The following is a 24,583-nucleotide window of genomic DNA, read 5'->3' as shown; positions in this document are numbered from 1 at the left end:
ACTTTAAGCAAATTTTAATTTAATACAGTTTTACAGAAAGATAAATCCCTTGTTGGGATTCAACACAAAATCCAACCGGTAATAGATATTTCAGAAGAAGGTTACTTCGTCCTTTAGAGGTACAGATAAAACTCTTAAGTTTTAGACAGTTTGAACATGTTTAAAATGTAACTGATGTATAACTGAATAAAAATAAATCTTTCAGGATGGACTATACAGAAAACTAACGCAAAAGGGGTGAATAATATTTTGGCATGTTGAACATATTCTGTAACTTACTCGAAATTCAGCAACTATCTTAGACTTGAGAGCAGCTTTTGGATTCGTGGATGCTGTTGGAATTAAACAAAAGGTCATTTAAGAATATAGACACAAAATGTTGACTTAATATTCAGGAAAATTTCCAGTTTTATAGTTAAGGGTGTACTCTTTGAATATATGTCAAACATGCACATTTAAATCATGGTATAAATTCCTAGAATAAATAGTGGAATATGAAATTTGAACACTCCCAAGCATGGTAAATATAAAAATACACTATTTAGATAGGTCTAACCTACTTACCTCCATCATACCCTGTAAGTCTGAGGTCCTAGAATTATTGATTTGGAGATACTGAGATACATGAAGTACCTTTTTGCCTAGTCTGACTGAGTGTAAGAAGATCTTAACACCTCAGATTAAGAGTGTTCAGGAGCAGGACATCCAATTAATCCTGCACACTGGCTGAAGAAAATTTACTTAGAAGCATCAACTCTATTCCTATGTATTTAATTTTGGATTTCTTTTTCTGCTGACTCAATTCATAGCAAAAATAGGCAGGGAAAGTTCTAAGTAAAATACCACTGTGGTTGAACTGTGGCTGAAATGATGACTCTTGTTGTTCCTAAGCATGCAACTTATGACCAAAAGGATGTGAGAGGACTCCCTTAATCATGATGAATATCACATGCTTGCTGGAGCAAAGCCATCCCAAGTGTCTTGTTTCACCTCCCAATTCTCACTGTCTTTTACCTTGTTCCCTCCACACCTTCAAGTCTTTCTCAATATTCCTCAGTTTGGCCCACAGCAGCCTATCACATGCAGTTTTCCACTCCCTTGATCTCATGCTGGGTAAACATGATAAACACAGCAGGAGCTCCTGTTAAGAGAATGAGCTTCTGGCCAGGATTTGAGGCCCATGTCTAATCTGGTAGAGTATATCCCCAAATCTGAAGGATTTCATGGCTCCCACAGAAACGCTTCTTAATGCCTAGTCTCCTCTTCAGCTCTGTTGTTTAACGCCAGCTGCCTCTAACTTCACATATCTTTGAACCTGAAAGTTAGCCTGGGCACTATCATGTATTTTTTTCTTCTTTCAATCCCCCAACTACTCTTGAATCTTCACTCATTTAAACCCTTTTTCTGCATCTCCTTTGTTTAAAAGTAGTTCTATTTTTATTTTTTTAAAGAAGTAACTTCATGATGGCTTGTTTAGTGTAAGTCACTGGGAGCCTCCCAGGCCTGGAAAACACAGGCTTGCCCATGGTTTATGCCAGGTACGATGTCAAATGGTCTACATTTTCTTCTGCTCCAAAAAGAGGAGGTAATTTATATTAGTTGAGATTTTGTTCCTTACTTTGTGATTTCTTCCACTGCTTATTCGGTTGTTTGTTCAGATTTTCTTTCAGCTGCTTCTGAGTTTTGAAAGTGGTACCTGGAAAACATTTCAGTTTTTGCAATCTGGCGTTATGGGAAGCTGTTCTGTCTGTCCACTTCAGTGTCAAAGTTGTAGCATGAAAAAAGGCAATCCGAGACTGTGTGTTGTTTCTTTCTCTCCTTTTCTTTCATTTTTATAAAAAGATAAAAATACCCACCAGATCTAAGAAGCTGTCAAATAAACATGATTTTACATCAATGAAATAACAAATTTTGAGAATAGGGTAGAAGCTTAAAAACACCAGGTAACACATTCAAATGAAGAATTTAACAGCTTCTTAGAAGATGCTATTTTTAAAGCAAATTTCTAGTCAAATTATGGTCATGGTATCAGATATCACCTACTGCTATTCAATGACTTAATTACATGTATCTAATACATAGGAACTAAGTAATTTAAATAACACCAGTACACAACTTACTGCAAATCTAAACCAAAAGAGAGACCGAAGAATGCCAATACATGCTTACTATCAAACAGCTTACTGAAAACTGAAACCCTGTCCAAAAATTGTCCCGTAAGTAAGAGGACAGGGCAGTAATTATTAAACACAAAAGATGAACGGTTTAAAGCACTCAACTAAAGTAAAGCAAATGCAGGAAAATAATTAGATGGTCAACATCACTTAATATGCTTGACTTTCTTTAGTCAATAAAAACGAAATTCAACCCTCCCCAAACCAATTCTACTTAAATTTTAAGGCAAACCGATTTTTACAATTATTTAATTTTAAACAAACAGGGCCAGATCCAAAAGTTTATTTTTCGTTATTAAGCAAAAGGACCAAATCTGTAAAATATATATAATTTTAAAGACTGAACAATGACTCAATCTTTTTTAGGAGAGAAAAAATACTTACTCAAAGCTTCTCTTAACGCCATAATCATTTCTTCTGGGTATACATTTCTATCTTCCCAGATTTTAAAGATTCGTTCTATAGACTTAGAGACAGAAGGATCCCTGAGAAGAAAGAAAAAGTGAGACAGACATATAAAAATGTTAACTTACATCTCAAACTAGAAATCTGAAAATAAAGTTATCAACAAAATTATTTTCCAAATGTCTTCTCATGTTTATTTTAAAACACTTTTTTCTGGTGTCTAGGGCTAAAATCTTAAAAACTCTTATTCAACACTTTTTACTACTGACATAGATGAGGCTATGGATAACATATTGAAGTTTAAAAAAATTTACTGAGAGTAATATTGGTTCATAATATAAGTTTCATGAGTACATTATATTTCTACTTCTGTATACACTAATGATTATACACTCATGAGCATGCTCATGATCAAAAGTTTAAGTTTCCATCCATCACCATACAGTTGACTCCATTCATCCATTTCACACTCCCTCCACCACCCTGCCATGCTGGTAACCACTACTCGGTCCTCTGTATCTATGTGTGTTTGGTTTCGTTTGTTCAGTTATTTTATTTTTAATTTTTAAAACATATTCCATGTATGAGTGAAAACATAAGATACGTCTTTCTTCACCTGACTTAACTTCACTTAGCATAATACCCTCAAGGTCCATCTGTGTTGTCACAGATGGCACGATTTCATCTTTTTTTTTAATGGCTGAATGGTATTCCACTGTGTGTGTATATATATATTTCTCTCACACCTTCTTTATCCATTCATCCATCGATGGGCACTTAGGTTGTTTTCCTATCTTGGCTGTTGTAAATAATGCTGCAATGAACAGAGGGGTGCATATATCTTTTCAAATTAGTATTTTCATATTCTTTGGATAAATACTCAGAAGTAGGATATCTGGACATGTGATAGTTCTATTCTTAATTTTTTGAGGACTCTCCATACTGTTTTCCATAGTGGCTGCACGGATTTATACTCCCACCAGCAGTGTATGAGGTTTCCATTTTTTCCATTTCCTCTCCAACACTTGTTATTTCTTGCCTTTTTGATAACAGCCATTCTAATGTGTGTGAGGTGATATCTCACTGTGGTTCTGATTTGCATTTCTCTAATAATTAGTGATGTTCAACATTTTTTCACATGCCTGTCGGCCATTTGTATGTCTTCTCTGGAAAAATGTCTATTCAGCACCTCTGCTCATTTTTTAAAAAATTTATTTATTTATTTATTTATTTTGGGCTGTGTTGGGTCTTCGTTTCTGTGTGAGGGCTTTCTCTAGTTGTGGCAAGTGGGGGCCACTCTTCATCGCAGTGCGTGGGCCTCTCACTATCGCGGCCTCTCTTGTTGCGGAGCACAGGCTCCAGTCGCGCAGGCTCAGTAGTTGTGGCTCACGGGCCCAGCTGCTCCACGGCATGTGGGTTCTTCCGAGACCAGGGCTCGAACCCGTGTCCCCTGCATTAGCAGTCAGATTCTCAACCACTGCGCCACCAGGGAAGCCCCCCTCTGCTCATTTTTTAAACAGGTTATTGGTTTTGCTGTTGTTGAGTTGTATGAGTTCTTGTATTTTGGATATTAACTCCATTATCAGATATTTGATTTGCAAATAACTTCTCCTATTCAGTAGGCTGTCTTTGTTTTATTGATGGTTTCCTTTGCTGTGCAGAAACTTTTTAGTTTGATGTAGTCCCATTTGTTTATTTTTCCTTTTGTTTCCCTTGCCTGAGGAGACATATCCAGAAAAGTAATGCTAAGACCAATGTCAAAGACCGTACAGCCTACGATTTCCTCTAGGAGTTTTATAGTTTCAGGTTTTACATCAAGTCTTTAATCCATTTTGAGTAAATTTTTGTGTCTGTCGTGAGACAGTGGCCTAGTTTTGGGGTTTTTTTGTATGTTGCTGCTTTGTTTTTCCCACCACCATTTACTGAAGAGACTATCCTTCCTCCATTGTATGTTCTTTGCTCCTCTGTTGTAAATTAGTTGTCCATAAATGCATAGGCTTATTTCTGGGCTTTCAATTTTGTTCCACTGATCAAGGTATTTGTTTTTCTGTCAATACCATGCTGTTTTGGTTACTATGGCTTTGTAATATCATTTGATATCAGGGTGTGTGATACCTACAGATTTGTTCTTTTTTCTCAGGATTACTTTGGCTATTCAGGGTCTTTTGTGGTTCCATACAAATTTTAGAATTTTTGTTCTATTTTGGTGAAAAACGTCCTTCAGATTTTGATTGGAATTGCATTGAATCTGCAGATTGCTTTAGGTAACATGAACATTCTGAAGTTAATTCTTTCAATCCATGAGCGTGGAATATCTTTCCATTTATTTGTGTCTTCTTCAATTTCTTTCAACAATGTCTTATAGTTTTCAATGTACTGGTCTTCCACCTCCTTGGTTAAATTTATTCCAGGTATTTCATTCTTTTTTGTTGCAATTGTAAATGGGATTGTTTTGTTTTCTTAATTTCTTTTTCTGCTAGCTCACTGTTAACACACAGAAATGAAACCAATTTTTGTATACTGATTTCATATTCTGAAATTTTACTGTATTCGTTTATTGATTCTAATAGGCTTTTAAAACAAATTTTTTAAAATTATTTATTTATTTAGTTTTGGCTGTGCTGGGTCTTCGTTGCCACACGCAAGCTTTCTCTAGTAGTGGTGAGCAGGGGCTACTATTTGCTGCGGTGCACGGGCTTCTCATTGCAGTGGCTTCTCTTGTTGCAGAGCACGGGCTCTAGGCACGCGGGCTCAGTAGTTGTGGCTCACAGGCTCTACAGTGCAGGCTCGGTACTTGTGGTGCATGGGCTTAGCTGTTCCACGGCACGTGGGATCTTCCCGGATCAGGGCTCGAACCCGTGTTCCCTGCACTGGCAGGCGGATTCTTAACCATTGTGCCATCAGGGAAGTCCCTGATTCTAATAGGTTTTTGGTGGAGTCTTTAGGATTTTCTATATATAAAATCATGTCATCTGTAAATAGTGACTGTTAAACTTCTTCTGTTCCAATGCCTTTTATTTCTTTTTCCTGCCTAATTGCTCTGGCTAGAATTTCCAGTACTATATTGAATAAGAATGGCAAGAGTATACATCATTGCCTTGTTCCTATTCTTAGAAGGACAGCTTTCAGTTCTTCACCATTGAGTATTATGTTAGCTGTGGGTTTGTCATATACTGCCTATATTATGTTGAGGAACGTTCCTTCTGTACCCACTCTATTTTTTTAAATAAATTTATTTATTTTTTAATTTTTGGTTGCGTTGGGTCTTCGTTGCTGTGCATGGGCTTTCTCTAGTTGCAGTGAGCAGGGGCTACTCTTCGTTGCGGTGCGCGGGCATCTCATTGCAGTGGCTTCTTTTGTTGCAGAGCAAGGGCTCCAGGTGCGTGGGCTTCCGCAGTTGTGGTGCATGGGCTCAGTAGTTGTGGCTCGTGGGCTCTAGAGCACAGGCTCAGTAGTTGTGGCGCATGGGCTTGTTGCTCCGCAGCATGTGGGATCTTCCTGGACCAGGGATCAAACCCGTGTCCCCTGCATTGGCAGGCAGATTCTTAACCGCTGCGCCACCAGGGAAGTCCCTGTACCCATGAGAGTTTTTAATTATATACCTGGGCGTTGAATTTTGTCAAATGCTTTTTCTGCCTCTATCGAGATAATCATATGTTTTTTTTTTTGTTTTTTTTTTCTTTTTGCGGTATGCGGGCCTCTCACTGTTGTGGTCTCTCCCGTTGCGGAGCACAGGCTCCGGACGCGCAGGCCCAGCGGCCATGGCTCACGGGCCCAGCCGCTCCGCGGCATATGGGATCCTCCCAGACCGGGGCACGAACCCGTATCCCCTGCATCGGCAGGCGGACTCTCAACCACCGCGCCACCAGGGAGGCCCGATCATATGTTTTTTAATCTTTCTTTTTGTTAATGTATCATGTTGATTTACAGATGCTGAACCACCCTTGCATCCTTGGAATATATCACACTGGATCATGGTGTATGATCCTTTTATGATTCAGCTTGCTAACGTGTTTTTCCTTTTTTTTAAACTGAAGTATAGTTGAGTCATAATGTTGCATTAGTTTCTTTTTTTCTTAAATTTATTTATTTTATTTATATTTATTTTTGGCTGCATTGGGTCTTCCTTGCTGCGTGCCGGCTTTCTCTAGTTGCGGTGAGCGGGGGGCTACTCTTCATTGCGGTGTGTGAGCTTCTCATTGTGGTGGCTTCTGTTGTTGCAGAGCACAGGCTTCAGTAGTTGTGGCACATGGGCTCAGTAGTTATGGCTTGCGGGCTCTAGAGTACAGGCTCAGTAGTTGTGGTACACAGGCCCAGTTGCTCTGCAGCATGTGGGATCTTCCCGGACCAGGGCTTGAACCCGCGTCCCCTGCACTGGCAGGCAGGTTCTTAACCACTGAGCCACCAGGGAAGCCCCATACAATGTTGTGTTAGTTTCTGATATACAGCAAAGTGATTCGGTTATACACATATATATTCTTTTTCCTATTCTTTCCATTATAGGTTGTAACAAGGTATTGAATATAGTTCCCTGTGCTATACAGTAGGACCTTGTTGTTTATCTATTTTATATATAGTAGTGTGTATCTGTTAATGTCAAGTTCCTAATTTATCCACCTACCCTTTCCCCTTTGGTAACCAGAAGTTTGCTTTCTATGTCTGTGAGTCTGTTTTTGTTTTGTAAATAAGTTCATTTGTATCATTTTAAAAGATCCCATATGTAAGTGATATCATATATTTGTCTTTCTCTAACTCACTTCACGTAGTATGATAATCTCTAGGATCCATCCATGTTGCTGCAAATGGCATCATTTCATTCTTTTTTATGGCTGAGTAATATTTCATTGTATGTGTGCATGCACACACACACACACACACACACTACATCTTCTTTATCCATTCATCTGTCGATAGACACTTAGGTTGCTTCCACGTCTTGGCTATTACAAACAGTGCTGCTATGAACACTGGGGCACATGTATCTTTTTGAATTAGTTTTCATCTTTTCTGGATACATGTCCAAGAGTGGGATTGCTGGATCATATGGTAACTTTATTTTTAGTTTTTTTAAGGAACTTCCATACTGTTCTCCACAGTGGCTGCACCAATTTACAGTTCCACCAACACTGTAGGAGGGTTCCCTTTTCTCCACACCCTCTCCAGCATTTATTATTTGTAGACTTTTTGATGATGGCCATTCTGACTGGTGTGAGGTGATTCCTCATTTTAGTTCTGATTTGCATTTCTCTAATAATTAGTGATGTTGAGCATCTTTTCATGTGCCTGTTGGGCATCTGGATGTCTTCTTTAGAGAAAAGTCTGTTTAGGTCTTCTGCCCATTTTTTGATTGGGTTGTTTGTTTTTTTGATATTGAGCTGTATGACCTATTTGAATATTTTGGAAAATAAGCCCTTGTCAGTCTCACTGTTTGCAAATATTGTTCTCCCAGTCCATAGGCTGTCTTTTCATTTTGTTTATAGCTTCCTTTGCTGTGCAAAAGCTTGTAAGTTTAATTAGGTGCCACTTGTTTACCTTTGCTTTTATTTTTTTTTGCCTTGGGATACTGACCTAAGAAAACATTGCTATGATTTATGTCAGAGAACGTTTTGCCTATGTTCTCTTCTAGTTTTATGGTGTCATGTATTATATTTGTCTTTAAGCCATTTTGAGTTTATTTTTGTGTATGGTGTGAGGAAGTATTCTAACTTCACTGATTTACATGTGGCTGTCCAGCTTTCCCAACATCACTTGCTAAAGAGACTATCTTTTCTCCATTGTATATTCTTGCCTCCTTTGTTGAAGATTAGTTAACCATAGGTATGTGGGTTTATTTCCGAGTTGGCTTGCTAATGTTTTGTTGAGAACTTTTGCATCTATGTTCATGAGATACTGGCCTGTAATTTTCTTTTTTGTGTGTTGTCTTCGTCTGGTTTTAGTATCAGGGTGACCATAGCCTCGTAAAGTAAGTTAGGATGTGTTCCCTCCTCTTCAATTTTTTAAAATAGTTTGAGGAGGATAGGTACTAAATCTTCTTTGAATGTTTGTCTACTGCCAGGTTTTAAGGGTAGAAAGTCCTCCTACCAGAGATTTTTTACATTATAACTTATTTTCTTTCATCTCTCTTTTCATGATTAACATTTCTTTTTTTCCTCCTCTGTTTTGGTTTATTTATTAATTTAATTAATGGAAAATAGGCGTACCCTAATATTTCTTTTTAATGTTCAGCTGTATAATTCATTTAAAGACCACTGATATATAAAGGTAAGTTAAGCTCTAATCTAAACAGATTTCCAATTAATTGTTTCAATATCATAATTTCTCTTTTCCTAACTCATTTACTGTGCTTCCTCTAGAATATAATTATTAATCTTTTCCTTGGCTGTAAATTCTGCACCATTGATCCATTCTTACACTATACTGTCTTATCTTCAAAACTGTAGCTTATCTTCTCTCATTATGATTATACTTCAGGACATTTCTTTCTTTTTTTTTTTTTTTTTTCAGTACGCGGGCCTCTCACTGTTGTGGCCTCTCCCGTTGCGGAGCACAGGCTCTGGACACGCAGGCCCAGCGGCCATGGCTCACGGGCCCAGCCGCTCCGCGGCACGTGGGATCTTCCCGGACCGGGGCACGAACCTGTGTCCCCTGCATTGGCAGGCGGACTCTCAACCACTGCGCCACCAGGGAAGCCCCCAGAACATTTCTTATATTCTCATTTGCTTATTTTCCTGGAGTAAATTTAGAGTAATGTTAAGTTCCGAAAGAGGTGACACTTTGGCATTTTAAATTTGAATTATATTAGGAGAATATATTAATTTAAACAAAGCATTATTTTCTAATTAATATCTATGAATTATTAATACATTATTCTTTACTGCAGCAAAGCATTAATAAATTTATATTCAACATTCCCAAATACAATTTATTCATAAAGGTCTCACATATTTCCTGTTAAGGCTATTCTTAGGTATTTCATATATTTTATTGCTAGTATGATTCACCATCCCTCTTACTGCTAACTTCCCAGAGTAAAAGTGATTCAGAAGTTTGTTGATGGTAAATTGTTCTCAGTTTTTGTTTCTCTGGAGATATCTTTATATGGTTTGTCTAGCTCTTGAAAGTAGTTTTGCTTTGTATGCAAATCCATGTTTTTAAAAATTAATTAATTAATTTATTTATTTTTGGCTGCGTTGGGTCTTCACTGCTACACGCGGGCTTTCTCTAGTTGCAGCAAGTGGGGACTACTCTTCGTTGTGGTGCACGGGCTTCTCATTGTCATGGCCTCTCACTGTGGAGCATGGGCTCTAGGCATGAGGGCTTCAGCAGTTATGGCACACAGGCTCAGTAGTGTGGCTCGCGGGCCCTAGAGTGCAGGCTAAGTAGTTGTAGTGCACGTGCTTAGTTGCTCCGTGGCATGTGGGATCTTCCCGGACCAGTGCTCGAACCCGTGTCCCCTGCATTGGCAGGCAGACTCTCAACCACTGCGCCACCAGGGAAGTCCCACAAATCCTGTTGACAGCTATTTTCTTTCAATGTTATAAAAATATTTTTCGTAACTGCCTTCTGGTTTCACTGTTGCAGTTTAGAAGTCTGTTGTCAGTCTAACAGTAGTCCTTGTGCATGTGATCTGACTTTGTCTTTTCTCTTGACTACTTTGTTTTTTGTTTACTTTTTTTAACTGTCATAAAATAATAACATAAAATTTGCCATTTTAACCATTTTTAAATGTACAACTCAGTGGCATTAGTTATATCCACAATGTTGTACAATGACCTCTATCTGTTTCCAACAATTTTCACTGCCCTAAACAGAAACTCTGTACCCATTAAACAATTAACTCCTTATTACCCCTTTCCTCCAGCTCCTAACAACTTCTAATCTACTTTGTCTCTATGGATTTATCTATTCTAGACATTTTCTATAAATGGAATCATACAATATTTCCCGTATAACCACAATTCTACCTTCTGTTTCTATGAATCTGACTACTGTAGTTACTTCATATAAGTGGAATCATAAAATAGTTGTGCTTCTGTGATTGGTTTATTTCACTTAGCATAATGTCTTCAAGATTCATCTATGTTGTAGCATGTGTCAGAATTCTCTCTTTTTTAAGGTTGAATGATATTCTGTTTTATGTATATACCATATTTTGTTTATCTGTTCATCTGAAAATTGGGCTGGTTCCTTCTTTTGGCTATTGTAAAAAGTGCTGTTATGAACAAGGGTGTACAAACATCCATTCGATTTCCTGCTTTCATTTCTTTTTTTGTATATACCCAAGAGTAGAACTGCTGGATCATATACTAATTCTATGTTTAAATTTTTGAAGAACCATCAAACTTTTTCCATAGCAGCTGTACCATTTTACATTCCTACAGAGATGTAGAAGTTTTTCCTCATGCTCTCTAACACTTGTTATTTTCTGGTTTTATTTTGTTTTTAAATTAGTTATTCTAGTAGGTGTGAACACTTTGGCTGCTTTTAAAAATCTTTTTGCTTTGTAATTTCATCACAATGAATAACTAGGTGTAAATTTTTTATTTATCCTGCTTAGTATATGTTGTGCTTCCTATGTTTGAAGATTCATGTTTTGTTTTGTTTCATCACTTTCAAAGTGTTCTCAGCCACTTATCTCTTTGAAAGAACTCAGAAGTTCTCTCCTCCAGGATTCTCATTTGATGTTAATTAGGCCTTTCATTCTATTCTTCGTTTTTCCACTTCCTTCTCTCTACTGCTGCATTCTAATTTCTTCAGAACTATTTTCTAGTTTAATCTCTTTTTCCCTTCTAGAATTCCTACTGGTTCTTTTGCCCAAATATCTTACCCATTGTTCATTTTATTCCATTTAATCTTTAACATCTCTTATAATTGTCTTATATACCCTGTCTGATAATTCTAATATCTGAAACTCACTGTGAGGGGATCTAAATCTGCTGATTCTCCTTTGTGGTGCTTTGTTTCCCAATGTATTTGGCGACCTTTGATATTTTTTTGATCTATGAGATTCCTGGTGATCTAAGTAGGAAATGTGCTCCTTGAGAGCAAATCTATACTGGAAGCCAGGGGGACTTATGACTCAAGACTACTTTATCCCCTTTCCAGAGCCCAGATCATGTGGTAGGTACTCTGAGATAGGCATACTAATTAATGTCAGCTCTGCCATTCTAATATGTCCACTGTTGTTGGTTCGGCTTATATTTTGTCAAGAATGTAATTGTTTTATAAAAAAGGACCCTTTGGAATAGATGGCTGGCCATTCAGCCAGAAGCCAAGTCATAATTATCTGTAAATGTCTGTTTACAGAGCTTCCTCCTGGCAGGAGTTATAACTCATTTACTGTTGCTTCTTCAGCACCTACAAAGTGTTCACTAAATAGTAAATGAATGAACGACAACTGGATTTTGTCATTTTCAAACCCAACTATTCATTATGAAGTCCCAACAGCTATTCACCGAAGTCTCAAGTAAAATATGCTGGAAAAACAGCAACTGCTAAGAAATCATAAAAATAAGACCAGGGTATAATATAGTAAAAAATAGCACTAGATGGGGAAACTAGAGGTTTTAGTTCTGGTTTCAGTGAGAAGTCTTTTGGGAACTAGGTTTCTTCATTTGTAAAATGATTTTTACTAAACAATTTCTGTTAGCTCTAAAATTCTTGGCTAGATTCGTTCTTTATATGAACACAGAACTCTCAAACTTCCACAATCCAACCATCTCTTGAATTTACAAATTCAACTAAAATAAAAAACCAAAACAAAATCCAAAATAGCAGTTTTACTTACCTTATAATTCTAGACCTCTATTTCAGCCATTACTGATCACAACCTTAATTTCTACAGAACATACAATTATTACCACACACAACATAAAATAATTAAATATAAACTTTGTTGTTTGACATATAAGTAACAAAAAAATTGACTGACTTGCAGAATTGCTAGGATGTTGAATAGATGCTTCCTATGCTAGCAATCCTCGCCCCTGGACCACTTTTAAAACAGCAAGGTATTTGCAAATTATTTCAAGGCATAAAGTTGATAAGGAATACAAGAGGTGCCCAGATATCACAGATAAAGAGAACTAGGGAATTTCTTGGCAGTCCAGTGGTTAGGACTCCGCGCTCTCACTGCCGAGGGCCCAGGTTTAGTCCTTGGTTGGGGAACTGACATCCCACAAGCTGCGCAGAGTGGCAAAAAAACAAAACAAAACAAAACCAGAACCAAACAGCATAAGCTTGTGCCTCATATCTTTTCTTTATCAGTAACTTATTTCTGGGACATCATCAGAATAATGTGCTATATATCTTGCAGGTTCTTAATAAATATTTGCCAACTGACTGAATGGAAGACCAAATACTGGGTCAACTCAAGGAGGAGGAAGTCGATACTTAATCCAAAAAACCTTGTAGCTCAGAAATTAGATGGCGAGAGATTTTTATCTCTAAAAACTTGCTACTCTGGGGCTTCCCTGGTGGCACGGTGGTTGAGAGTCCACCTGCCGATGCAGGGGACACGGGTTTGTGCCCTGGTCTGGGAGGATCCCACATGCCGCGGAGCGGCTGGGCCCGTGAGCCATGGCCGCTGAGCCTGCGTGTCCGGAGCCTGTGCTCCGCAATGGGAGAGGCCACAACAGTGAGAGGCCCGCATACAGCAAAAACAAACAAACAAACAAACAAACAAAAAAACAACTTGCTACTCTGTATCTCCTAAAATAATCCCCATTTATAAAACTTATCTTTTTTATTTGCCTATAACAAATGTTTTCCCTAGTGTGTCACTTGTCTTTAATTTTATGGTGTCTTCTATAATGCAGAAGTTTAATTTTGATGTACTTAAATTTACAAATACTTTTCTTTATTATCTGTTCTTGGTGTCTTAAGAGCTTTCTAAACTAACTCTTATAGTCATGAAAATATTCATATTTTCTTCTAACATTTTAACGTTTTGTTTTATACATCAAGGTAATTCATTTGAGATATATTTTTGTGTACTGTGTTGGGAAACATTTAACATTTAATTTTATTTTTTCCACACAGAAAGTCCATGTCCCAGAATCACACTGAAGAGTTCATCTTCTCCACAATGAACTGTAATGCAACTGCTACCATTTACAGAGGTCCCATATATGTATGAGTCCATCTGTGGGCTCTCTGTTTTGTTCCTTAAATCTATTTGTCTATCCTTGTATTAATACCATACTCTTTTAATTACTATAGCCAAATAATAATTCTTGATATTTCATAGGTTAAGTCCTACTTGGCTTTTTATCAACAGTCTTGACTACTCCTAAGACACTGACTCCTCTATATGAATTTTAGAATCAGTGTAACGAATTTCTTAAAATGTCCTACTGGGAACTTGATTAAAGTGTACTGTATTTACATGCTGATTTTTGTCTTTTTGAAACAGTTTATAACTTTCTTCATAAAGATCTCAACACACTTTTGTTCTAGGTACCTATAAGCTTTTGTTGTTACTGCTAATAATATCCCTTTTTTTAAATTGTATTTTAACTGGTTATTTCTGATATACTGAAATGCTACTGATTCCTATATGTTGATTTGTATCCAGCAACCTGGCTGAATCCTCATTAGTCTGTAAATTCTCTTGGATTTCCTATGAATATGATCGCAAAGTCTCCATTTATCTTTTTACCCTATATGATTCCCCTGAAAACATTTTAGAGTTCTTCAACAACTCTAAATCAGAATTTGCAAATTAAACAAAAATACAGTAAATACCATTCATATTAACACTGATTTAAAGTGATAAATATTTAGTTGAAACCAAGTACAAGGTGCAATGCAAATATGATACTGAATATATACACTGAATTTAATACTGTTTTTAATTTATCAAGCCTATAATACTATTATCATTCAATTATTTCACCATTTTTCTCCATTTGAACTACTATGAACTTTTTTTTAGTGTATGTTGAAATTATTAGTGCCTTCAACTGATACAAACCATTATTTTTTTTTTTTTTCTTTTTGCGGTATGCGGGCCTCTCACTGTTGTGGCCTCTCCCGCCGCGGAGCACAGGCTCCGGACGCGCAGGCCCAGCGGCCATGGCTCACGGGCCCAGCCGCTCCGCGGCACATGGGATCCTCCCAGACCGGGGCACGAACCCGCATCCCCTGCATCGGCAGGCGGACTCTCAACCACTGCGCCACCAGGGAGGCCCTAAACCATTATTTATATATTAAAGCCATCTTTAACCTTTCCTCATTAGCCTTTGATAAAGTAATATTATCTATGTCAAAATACAAACACATGATAACACAGCCACTGAAAATGAGTCACAGAACTGTTAATAAGGTAATCATACGGATGACACTGAATATGCTTAGACAATCCACAGACCCTTTAAACTATATCCATGGACCCACCTAGGAATACCTAGGCCTGTACTTAAGAAATACAGCTTTATAGCTCTCCATGGTATTTCCATCCATGCATCAAGCTAACCAACCACCTATGAGGTGACAAGCATTGTGCTGGGAGCAGAATGTCTGGGAGACAGAAACTGGTGACAAAAAGCATGTGTATCAATTACAAGGCAGTGTGTTAGGTGCTATGACAGAAGTAGAGACAGGTATAATGGTAGCAAAGAAGAACTGTTTAATCCAGACTAGGAAGTAGAAGTCAGGAAGGGAAAATTTCTTGAGGATACTAAGTGTATAAGGAAGGTGAAAGGACAGAGCAAACAAAACTCTACAGAGTTCATACCTAACTGGGAATACTGTACTGCTCTATGGTTGATTATACAATTTGTTCTACTAGGCTGCCAATTTGATTTTCAAAAGGAATCAACTTCTTAAATTCATTTACTTAATACTGTAATTTGAAAACTGTTTAGTCCAAATAAATCTTACATTATGGAAAAGTTGCATATAATATATAATTACGTATGATATATATTATAAACAAATGATTAAAAAGTGAACAGCCATGTAATCACAACCCAGGTCAAGAAATAAAATATCGCTAGCTCCCCAGAGGACCTGAGTGCACCCCTTCAAGTTCACAATCCCTTCCATCTACCTGGGATGGTAGACTTTTGTGATAATTGTTTCCTTACTTTTCTTGGTTTTAACATATAGGTAGGTATAAACAAGAGTTCATTTTTTGCCAAATTTGAACTTTATATAAATGGATTCATACAATATATACATAAATATTCCTTTGTACTTTCAATCAATATTTTGTGAGATTTGTCTATGTCATTGCATATAACTGAAATTCATTGATTTTCCTTGCTGTCTGGTATTCCAGTATGCCACAGTTCATTCACTTTACTGTAGAAAAATATGTTTCCAAATTTTTTTTATTAGGACTTTCACTTTATTAATTTATTTTCTGGCTGTGCTGTGCGGCTTGTGAGATCTTAGTTCTCCAACCAGGGAGCGAACCTGGGCCCCCTAAAGTGGAAGCACAAGAGTCCTAACCAATGGACCGCTAGGGAATTCCCCAAATTTTTATTACCATAGACAATGTTGCTATGAAAATGTTCTTCCACTTATCTTGCTGCACATATGCAAAAGTTTCTCAGGGGTAAAAGCCTATGGTTGGAATCGCAAGATCTGTACATAAACTTTTAAAAATGAGGTTGTTTTATTACCAATCAACCCTCAAAGCAACAGTATATAAGAGCTTCCACTGTGCCACAATCTTGCTAATGTTCGTACTGGTGGACTTTAAGATTTATGCCTTATCTGGTACGTATGTGTGCTGGTTATTAATTTACTGCCTCTCAGCTCTAACATGCCCTTCCCTTGTGGTACCGGAGCCAGACTCTGCAAACTCTATTTCCCCTTGGTTCAGTGTTGGACTCTGACAACAGAGAGCCCTAGAGTGACACTGAGAGGCTAGAAGAGGCAGTACGGATTCTTCTTTTGGTGTTCTATTTTCAAGTGGATCAGCTTAGAGGCATTCTGGGTGCATTTTAGCATAGCTTTTGTAGTTCAGTGGTGAGTGCTCTCCAGCCTGTTTCTTAACCACTAGTGACAGGTAGCATGTTCTTACAGCAATCCACTCTTTCCTCAGGTCTGAATCTTAGCTTGGGGTGAGTCCTTATTTACTTTTCCCTCAGGTTCAGAGGTAGTAGCTGCTTTCAGCAGATACTATTCCATGACACCTTTGAGTTAGTTTATTCTTTCTAGTAGTTAGCTACCTTTTACCTACTTAACGATTCTTCATGTAAAATTTTCCGTTTAAATTACTGATATGTGATTTCTCTCTCCTGATTGGGACTTAACTTATATGATATGTAATGAGATGTCTCAGCAGTTGTAGGGCTATATGACATGATATCAGAACAGACTGAATGCAAAAAGCAGGTAAGAAAATATAGCTATCTGATATTAAGCCAGACATTAAAGAGATCTGGCAAGAATGCAAAACACCACCACTCTTCTCACTAAAATTTTAAGTGTTGGTTATTAACGTTTATTGTTTTAAAAGTTATTAATAAATATTTAAATAATTTCTGGTTTGATTTCTACAAGTGCCAGGTAAAACTAAAATCTTCAAATTTTTTGTCTTTCTCATTATTTTATAATTCTTTATGTATTCTGGATATGAACCTTTTGTTGACTGCATAAAAATATTTTCTCCCACTCTGTGGCTTGTCTTTTCACTCTTTTTTTTTTGTTTGTTTAATTATTTTTGGCTGCATTGGGTCTTCGTTGCTGCGTGCGGGCTTTCTCTAGTTGTGGCGAGTGGGGGCTACTCTTTGATGCAGTGCGTGGGCTTCTCATTGCAGTGGCTTCTCTTGTTGCGGAGCATGGGCTCTAGGCGCCCGGGCTTCAGTAGTTGTGGCACATTGGCTTAACTGCTCCACGGCATGTGGGATCTTCCCGAACCAGGGCTTGACCCCGTGTCCCCTACATTGGCAGGTGGATTCTTAACCACTGCATCACCAGGGGAGCCCTTTGTCTTCTCACTCTTTATAGTGTTTTTCAATTAAATGGAAGGGTCTTCATTTTAATGTAGCTGTACTTATTAATCTTATGAGGTAAGGTCATGAAATATTCTCCTATATTGTCTTCAAAAGATCTGTAGTTCTTTCATGTTTAAGTATTTAATATGCAATTGATTTTTGTGTATGATGTGAGTGGGATCTAATTTTTTCTATATAGCCAATTTGTCCCAGCAATATTCATGAAAAAGTTATTCTTTTTCTACTACCTAATAGTTTCATACAGAGACCAAGTATATACACTGGTCTGTTTCTAGACTTTGTATTATGTTCTACCGGTTTCTTTGGCTATCTCTGGGCAAATATCACACTGCTTTATTTATCGTAGCTTTATAATCAGTCTTGAAATCTGGTAGAGCCAGTCTTCCCACCTTATTGTTCTTCAAGAGTTTCTAGGCTTTCTCTTTGTGGGGGAAGGGGAAGAAGGAGCTCTCTGCACTTCCATACAAAATTCAAAATCAATTAATAAAATAGGGGGGAAAAACACTACTGAGAGCCTAATTAAGACTGCTTTGGATTTATAAATCAATTTGGGAAGAAATGACATTAAATATTGAGTCTTCCCTATCCACAAATTATTTCTTTAGGTTTTCTATACTGTTTCTCAATTATGTTTTATAACTTTTTCAATAGAGATCTTATACATCTTTTGTTAAGATTTATTTCTAGATACAGTTGATTCTCATTAATTGCAGATTCTGTAGCAATAAATTTTTTAGAATGTGATTTAGCTTCACACATTTAAAAATTGGGAGGCTTCATATAAGAATCTAGATTTTGACCTAGCTTAAAAAATGAGAAAGTCTTTGGAAAGTCTGAAAGCATAGGTCAACAGTGAACTCATATTTCTTTATGGCCATAGGCTAGGGTTGAGTAGCTGTTGCTCCTTTTAGATGGGTTTTTCCTTACAGTCCACCCACTTCACTCACCTGGGTTAACTGCCTGGAACTTCTAAACATTTGCCCCTCCTCAATTAAAGGAATTTAAATGATAGCCTTAGATTAAGAGAAATGAATTCACAAAAGGGTAGAAATGAGTCTAAAGTATAACCATGAACAGAAATTTAAAAGGGGGATGAGATGGGGTTGTTTATGGAATACTAAAGCTCATATCCTAATACACTCTCATTTATCATATACTTTATAATTAATTTCTTTATAAGTGAGAATATATTCTGTTTCACTGATATAGTCTTCTACTCCTGATTCTATTATTGTTTTAAAATATATACAGATAATTGACAGGGGAACTCTGACTCTGATGTTCTTATAAACAATTATCTTGAACATATATCCTTCCACATCAAACCCTACTGAGATTCTGACTGGGATTACACAATGAATTTATAGATTATATATTGGGAGAGAATCATATTTTTAACAATACCAAATCTTTCCCTTCAGAAGTATGTATTGGGCTTCCCTGCTGGCGCAGTGGTTGAGAGTCCACCTGCCAATGCAGGGGACATGGGTTTGTGCCCCGGACCGGGAGGATCCCACATACCGCGGAGCAGCTGGGCCCGTGAGCCATGGCCGCTGAGCCTGCGCATCCGGAGCCTGTGCTCCGCAACGGGAGAGGCCACAACAGTGAGAGGCCCATGTACCACAAAAAAACAACAACAACAACAACAACAAAAAACAAGTATGTATCTATCTCTTCATTTATCCAGGTCTTCTTATAAAATTTTCTCTATAAAAGCCTTACATACTTCTTATTATATTTATTTTTGGGTGGGTTTTCCTTTATTTGGGGGGGGAGGCAGTATTTTTTTGTTGCAAAAGGAATCTTTTTTTTCTAATTACATTTTTTTTTTTTTTTTTTTTTTTGCGGTATGCGGGCCTCTCACTGTTGTGGCCTCTCCCGTTGCGGAGCACAGGCTCCGGACGCCGGCCCAGCCGCTCCGCGGCACGTGGGATCTTCCTGGACCGGGGCACGAACCCGTGTCCCCTGCATCGGCAGGCGGACTCTCAACCACTGCGCCACCAGGGAAGCCCTCTAATTACATTTTTAATTGGTTACTGCTAGCATATATAGGAAATCTACTGCCTTTCTACGTTGAACTTGAATCTGGCTATTTAACTGAACTCTCTTATTAGTTGATTCTATGTAGGCCAGGGGTCAGCAAACTTCAAACCTCAAGCCAAATCTGGCCAGCTGCCTGTTTTGTAAATAAAGTTTTAGGAACACAGCCACACCCGTTTGCTTATGGCTGCTTTTATGCTAGAATGGCAGAGTTGAGTAGTGGCAACAGAGATCCTATGGCTGGCAAAGCCTAAAATACTATCTGGTCTTTTATAGAAAAAGGTTGCCCACCCCTGATGTAGGTAATCCTATTATCTGCAAATAATGATAATTCTATCTCTTCTAAATGTCTTCTCACTATTATTTATTTATTTAGAAATGAATGGAATCTCAACATAATGGTGAACAGTAATGATGATAGAAGGCATCACTCCTGAAATGCTTTTATTGTTTCACCATTAAGTCTGATTTTATCATAGGTTTCTGAAGATATCCTTCATTGAGTTAAAAACATTTTCAGAGCTTAAAATTTTAAAGGACTGTACTTTATTCTGAGATTATGCCATTCCTATGTTTTTCTGTGAAATAGTAATACAAAGTAGTTGTTTTTAAAAATATCTTTACATGGTAAAATAAAAGGTGACAACCCTATATTAATCCATGAACTAGGTCATGAAATCTAAGTATAGGATACATTAGGTTAAGTTTTTAAGACTATAATGATATTTACAGCAGAAACTCTAAGTAGTGGAGATCATGTAGCATACTGCTTTTCTTACTCAAAATTATATTGGATTTATATATGTAAAGAAGCAGCACAGACTAGTGGTTAGGTGGCAAAGAACATAAGCTTCGGGGTCTAGACAGGATGGGGTAGGAATTCTGCCAAATACCAGCCCCACCCCCCAACCCGGTAGCTGTGAGCGCTTAGGCAAGCTACTTAATGTCTCTAAGCCAGTTTCCTCCTCCTTAAAATGGGGGTAATAGTAGTAGCCACTTTAAATGTTGTTCTCAGGTTTAAACAACCTGAAGTACACAAAGTACTTTGTATAATAATAATAATATCTGGTCAATTATGACTGCTCAATAAATGTAGGTGATATTACTGTTATTATTTTATCTACTTCTGACGTGTATAAATCTTTATTACTTAGCATATAAAAATAAGACCACATTTTAATCTTTTGTAATACCAAAGTAGACATCTTAAGTTTACAATCCAAAGGAAGGAACAAGGATCATTCCATTCTAACTGAGTTAATACTAACAAATGGATCAATAATATACGATAGTCATATATTCAAACATATATTATGCTAATAAGTACATATTATTATTTTTTTTTTTGCCGTACACGGGCCTCTCAACTGTTGTGGCCTCTCCCGTTGCGGACGGAGCACAGGCTCCAGACGCGCAGGCTCAGCGGCCATGGCTCACGGGCCCAGCAGCTCCGCGGCACGTGGGATCCTCCCGGACCGGGGCACGAACCCGTGTCCCCTGCATCGGCAGGCGGGCTCTCAACCACTGGGCCACCAGGGAAGCCCGATAAGCACATACTTTGAGGAAATATTTAGCTATTTTGATTTTTCCATATAATTGTTTATCCTCCAATTGTGTGTAGATGTGTGTGTTTCTCACACCAAGCAAACAGCTTACAAATATGGATGAAACACAAGGAAAACACTATTAATACAGGGCAAAAGTAAGATCAAATATAAGTGTTCCAGCACTTTGGGAAATGCTGGATACAACTTTGCTAATGGAGTAAATCAATATAGAATTAAAAATAAATATTTTCATTTCTCCCTAATTACACTGATTTCATGAAGGGGGCAAGATTTCAGAAAGACTCTGAAAGAAAAATGGAAATGTGTAAAAAACACAAAAACAGAAAAAGCAGTTAGAAAGAAGTACAGCCAGAGAGTATGACCAGGAGATACACTCTCTTGGTCAAGTTAGGAGAGAAGAGGCAGAGCATAAATAACAGACAAGTTTTCAAAAAGGGAAGAAAGAGTCTTTAAAAGAAAAGTGTATTACCAGGAAAGTTACAATCAACAATTTGGACAAAATATCCTTGGATCTTCAAGCATGTGCAACTATTACAGTTCTTACTAACGGGAAACTAAAATTCTAAATTTTCTAAGCTTAGATCCCAAAGAGGAGTAAGAATTTACTTACTTCACTAGAGCAGCTGCTTCAGGAAGTACATCAGCAAACGATTCACGGAATATGATTGCGTTTTTCCTTTTACAGTTCTGTATGACATCATTGGCAAGGTAAAAGAGATTCAAACGGTGGGGATAGGCAGCTGGAGATGACAAAAGACAATAAATAAGACCAAATGAGTCAATTTATACTTAGTACAACTTATTCCAAATACAGTGTTCTCAAACTGTGTAACTGCTACTACAAGGATGGATGATGAGTAAACAGACAAACGAGCTAATGGATCAAGTTACTGAACCTAATGCCTAAAAACCTTGACTGCTTCACGTTAAGTTTCTGTCTAGGTATTCCTTTAGTAAATTTCTACTTCACTTTGTATGTATTTGGCACTAAAAAACCCATTAACTCTGGAGAAGCTCAAATAAAACAAAACTGTTCTCCCAAACATTTGGGAAGATAAAAAATTGAGTTGAAGTAGTTCAATTTGTTGCAAAAACACCAGGGTTAGTGGAAGGAGAATGGGTTTTAGAATCCAATCAGAATGTGACCTTAGGCAAGCAAATTGCTTAACCTCCTCTACATTATTATTGCAGACAGACTCTTCATCAACCAGTCCAGATACACCTAAGTCCTCCCATCTACTGGAAGAGAGGCTCTGCTGCCACTTTCATCACTAGGCGAATGTCCTGGGAAATAAGTAATTTGAGTCCATAAACCCACCCACATCAACCTTTATTAAGGTCCAGGACAGGGCCCAATCAATTTACTATATGGAACCTTGAGCAAAGTCACCCTAAGTTTTATTATTATCCTGAAAAATTTTACTGTCCATACGGATGATTCATCATGTTTTCTAGTCTCGACCTCCAATGCAGCGACCTCCAAGAACCACTTCTTTCTACATTTTAAAATCACCCTTTCTGACCACAACCACCCATTCCATTACATTTGTCCTTCAGTTTCATCAAGATCTCAGTTCTTTATTTTCTCTAACTCACATATAGTCTCTTCTAGTACTCAATTCTTTCTCTACCAATTCCAGAGTCTTTCTGATCCATTATCGAAACCATTCTTTTTTTTTTTTTTTGCGGTACGCGGGCCTCTCACTGTTGTGGCCTCTCCCGTTGCGGAGCATGGGCTCCGGATGCACAGGCTCAGCGGCCATGGCTCACGGGCCCAGCCGCTCAGCAGCATGTGGGATCCTCCCGGACCGGGGCACGAACCCGCGTCCCCTGCATCGGCAGGCGGACTCTCAACCACTGTGCCACCAGGGAAGCCCGAAACCATTCTTATATCAAAACCTTCATTTGCTTTTTGTCCTCCTTACAATTTAGGCTTTCTATCACATGTATTCAACAAAATCCTAAATCTGGATCAATCTAACTGAATGACTTTACCGCACCTTTATTTCTGCCCCGGGGTTCTGCTGAAGAAAAATCATACCACCAGAAGTAATGAAACAATGTAAATTCAGTCCCTTCCTTCAGTGGGCCCTCCTCCCATATGTGTCTTTAATCAGCATCCTCTCTCAATTGCTGTAAGAGCTATTTCAAACTTTTACCACTCTTGTCAAGCGCCCTCTCTTACCACATTCTTTCTCACTATCAGGAGATAAGCTTAATATGCTATTTCACAGAGAAGCAGAAATCATTAGATGGGAATTATGTTCTCTCAAAAAATGTACCCAGGGACTTCCCTAGTGGCGCAGTGGTTAAGAATCCGCCTGCCAATGCAGGGGACATGGGTTCGATCCCTGGCCCAGGAAGATCCCACATGCCGTGGAGCAACTAAGCCTGTGTGCCACAACTACTGAGCCTGCATGCCACAACTACTGAAGCCTGAGTGCCTAGAGCCCATGCTCCGCAACAAGAGAAGCCACCGCAATGAGAGACCTGCGCACCGCAACGAAGAGTAGCCCCCACTCGCCGCAACTAGAGAAAGCCCACGCGCAGCAACGAAGACCCAACGCAGCCAAAATTAAATAAATATATAAATTTATTATTTTTTTTAAATGTACCCATACGTAAACCCATCCAGATCAATTTACCTAAGTCAGTTAAGATCTTTCAGATCAGGGATCTGAAAGAGTGTTATATACTCACTGTCTCTAATTTCTAGTAACTCCATAATTATAGGAGCTACCTTTTTTTTGTACTTAAAAAATATGCGGGGGCTTCCCTGGTGGCGCAGTGGTTGGGAGTCCGCCTGCCAATGCAGGAGACACGGGTTCGTGCCCCGGTTTGGGAGGATCCCACGTGCCGTGGAGCGGCTGGGCCCGTGGGCCACGGCTGCTGGGCCTGCGCGTCTGGAGCCTGTGCTCCGCAGCGGGAGAGGCCGCGATGGTGAGAGGCCCGTGCAAAAAAAAAAAAAAAAAAAAAAAAAAAAAAAAAAAAAAAATATGCGGGCTTCCCTGGTGGCACAGTGGTTGGGGGTCCACCTGCCAATGCGGGGGACGCGGGTTTGGGCCCTGGTCCGGGGGGTTCCGCATGCCATGGAGCAACTAAGCCCGTGAGCCACGGCTACTGAAGCCGGCACCCTGGAGCCCGTGCTCCGGAACAAGAGAGGCCACTGCGATGAGAGGCCCGTGCACTGCAGCGGGGAGTGGCCCCCGCTTGCCGCAACCAGAGAAAAGCCCACGTGCAGCAATGAAGACCCAACGCAGCCAAAAAATAAAATAGAATAAAATAATAAAATAAATTTATTTTAAAAAATGCAATCTACCATGTGAGGAGCCTTACATAAATTATACTATCTCATTTATGTTGCCATCACTTCACTCAAACAGCAATTACCAATATTACCAATAAACTCCAACTTATTAAACCCAAA

General features: G+C 38.4%; 1 protein-coding gene across 5 annotated transcripts in view; it reads right to left on the bottom strand.

Annotated features, from left to right (window-relative positions):
- The window catches only part of RPRD2 (regulation of nuclear pre-mRNA domain containing 2), a 91,239-nt gene that overhangs the window by 30,650 nt on the left and 36,006 nt on the right, over positions 1-24,583 (bottom strand). For 3 of the 5 annotated variants that reach the window (XM_082616494.1, XM_082616490.1, XM_082616492.1), the window contains exons 2-5: positions 21,767-21,896; positions 2,559-2,659; positions 1,619-1,696; positions 280-332 (exon numbers count right to left, since the gene is read on the bottom strand). In XM_082616494.1, the coding sequence (XP_082472620.1) occupies positions 280-332; positions 1,619-1,696; positions 2,559-2,659; positions 21,767-21,896 (362 nt within the window). The remainder of the gene's footprint in view (positions 1-279; positions 333-1,618; positions 1,697-2,558; positions 2,660-21,766; positions 21,897-24,583) is intronic. The other 2 variants (XM_082616491.1, XM_082616493.1) reach the window with 1 other exon arrangement.

This window comes from Mesoplodon mirus (assembly GCF_964341445.2).
Source record: "Mesoplodon mirus genome assembly, chromosome: 3".
Classification (NCBI taxonomy): Eukaryota; Metazoa; Chordata; class Mammalia; order Artiodactyla; family Ziphiidae; genus Mesoplodon; species Mesoplodon mirus.
This window is presented reverse-complemented; position numbering and strand designations above follow the sequence as displayed.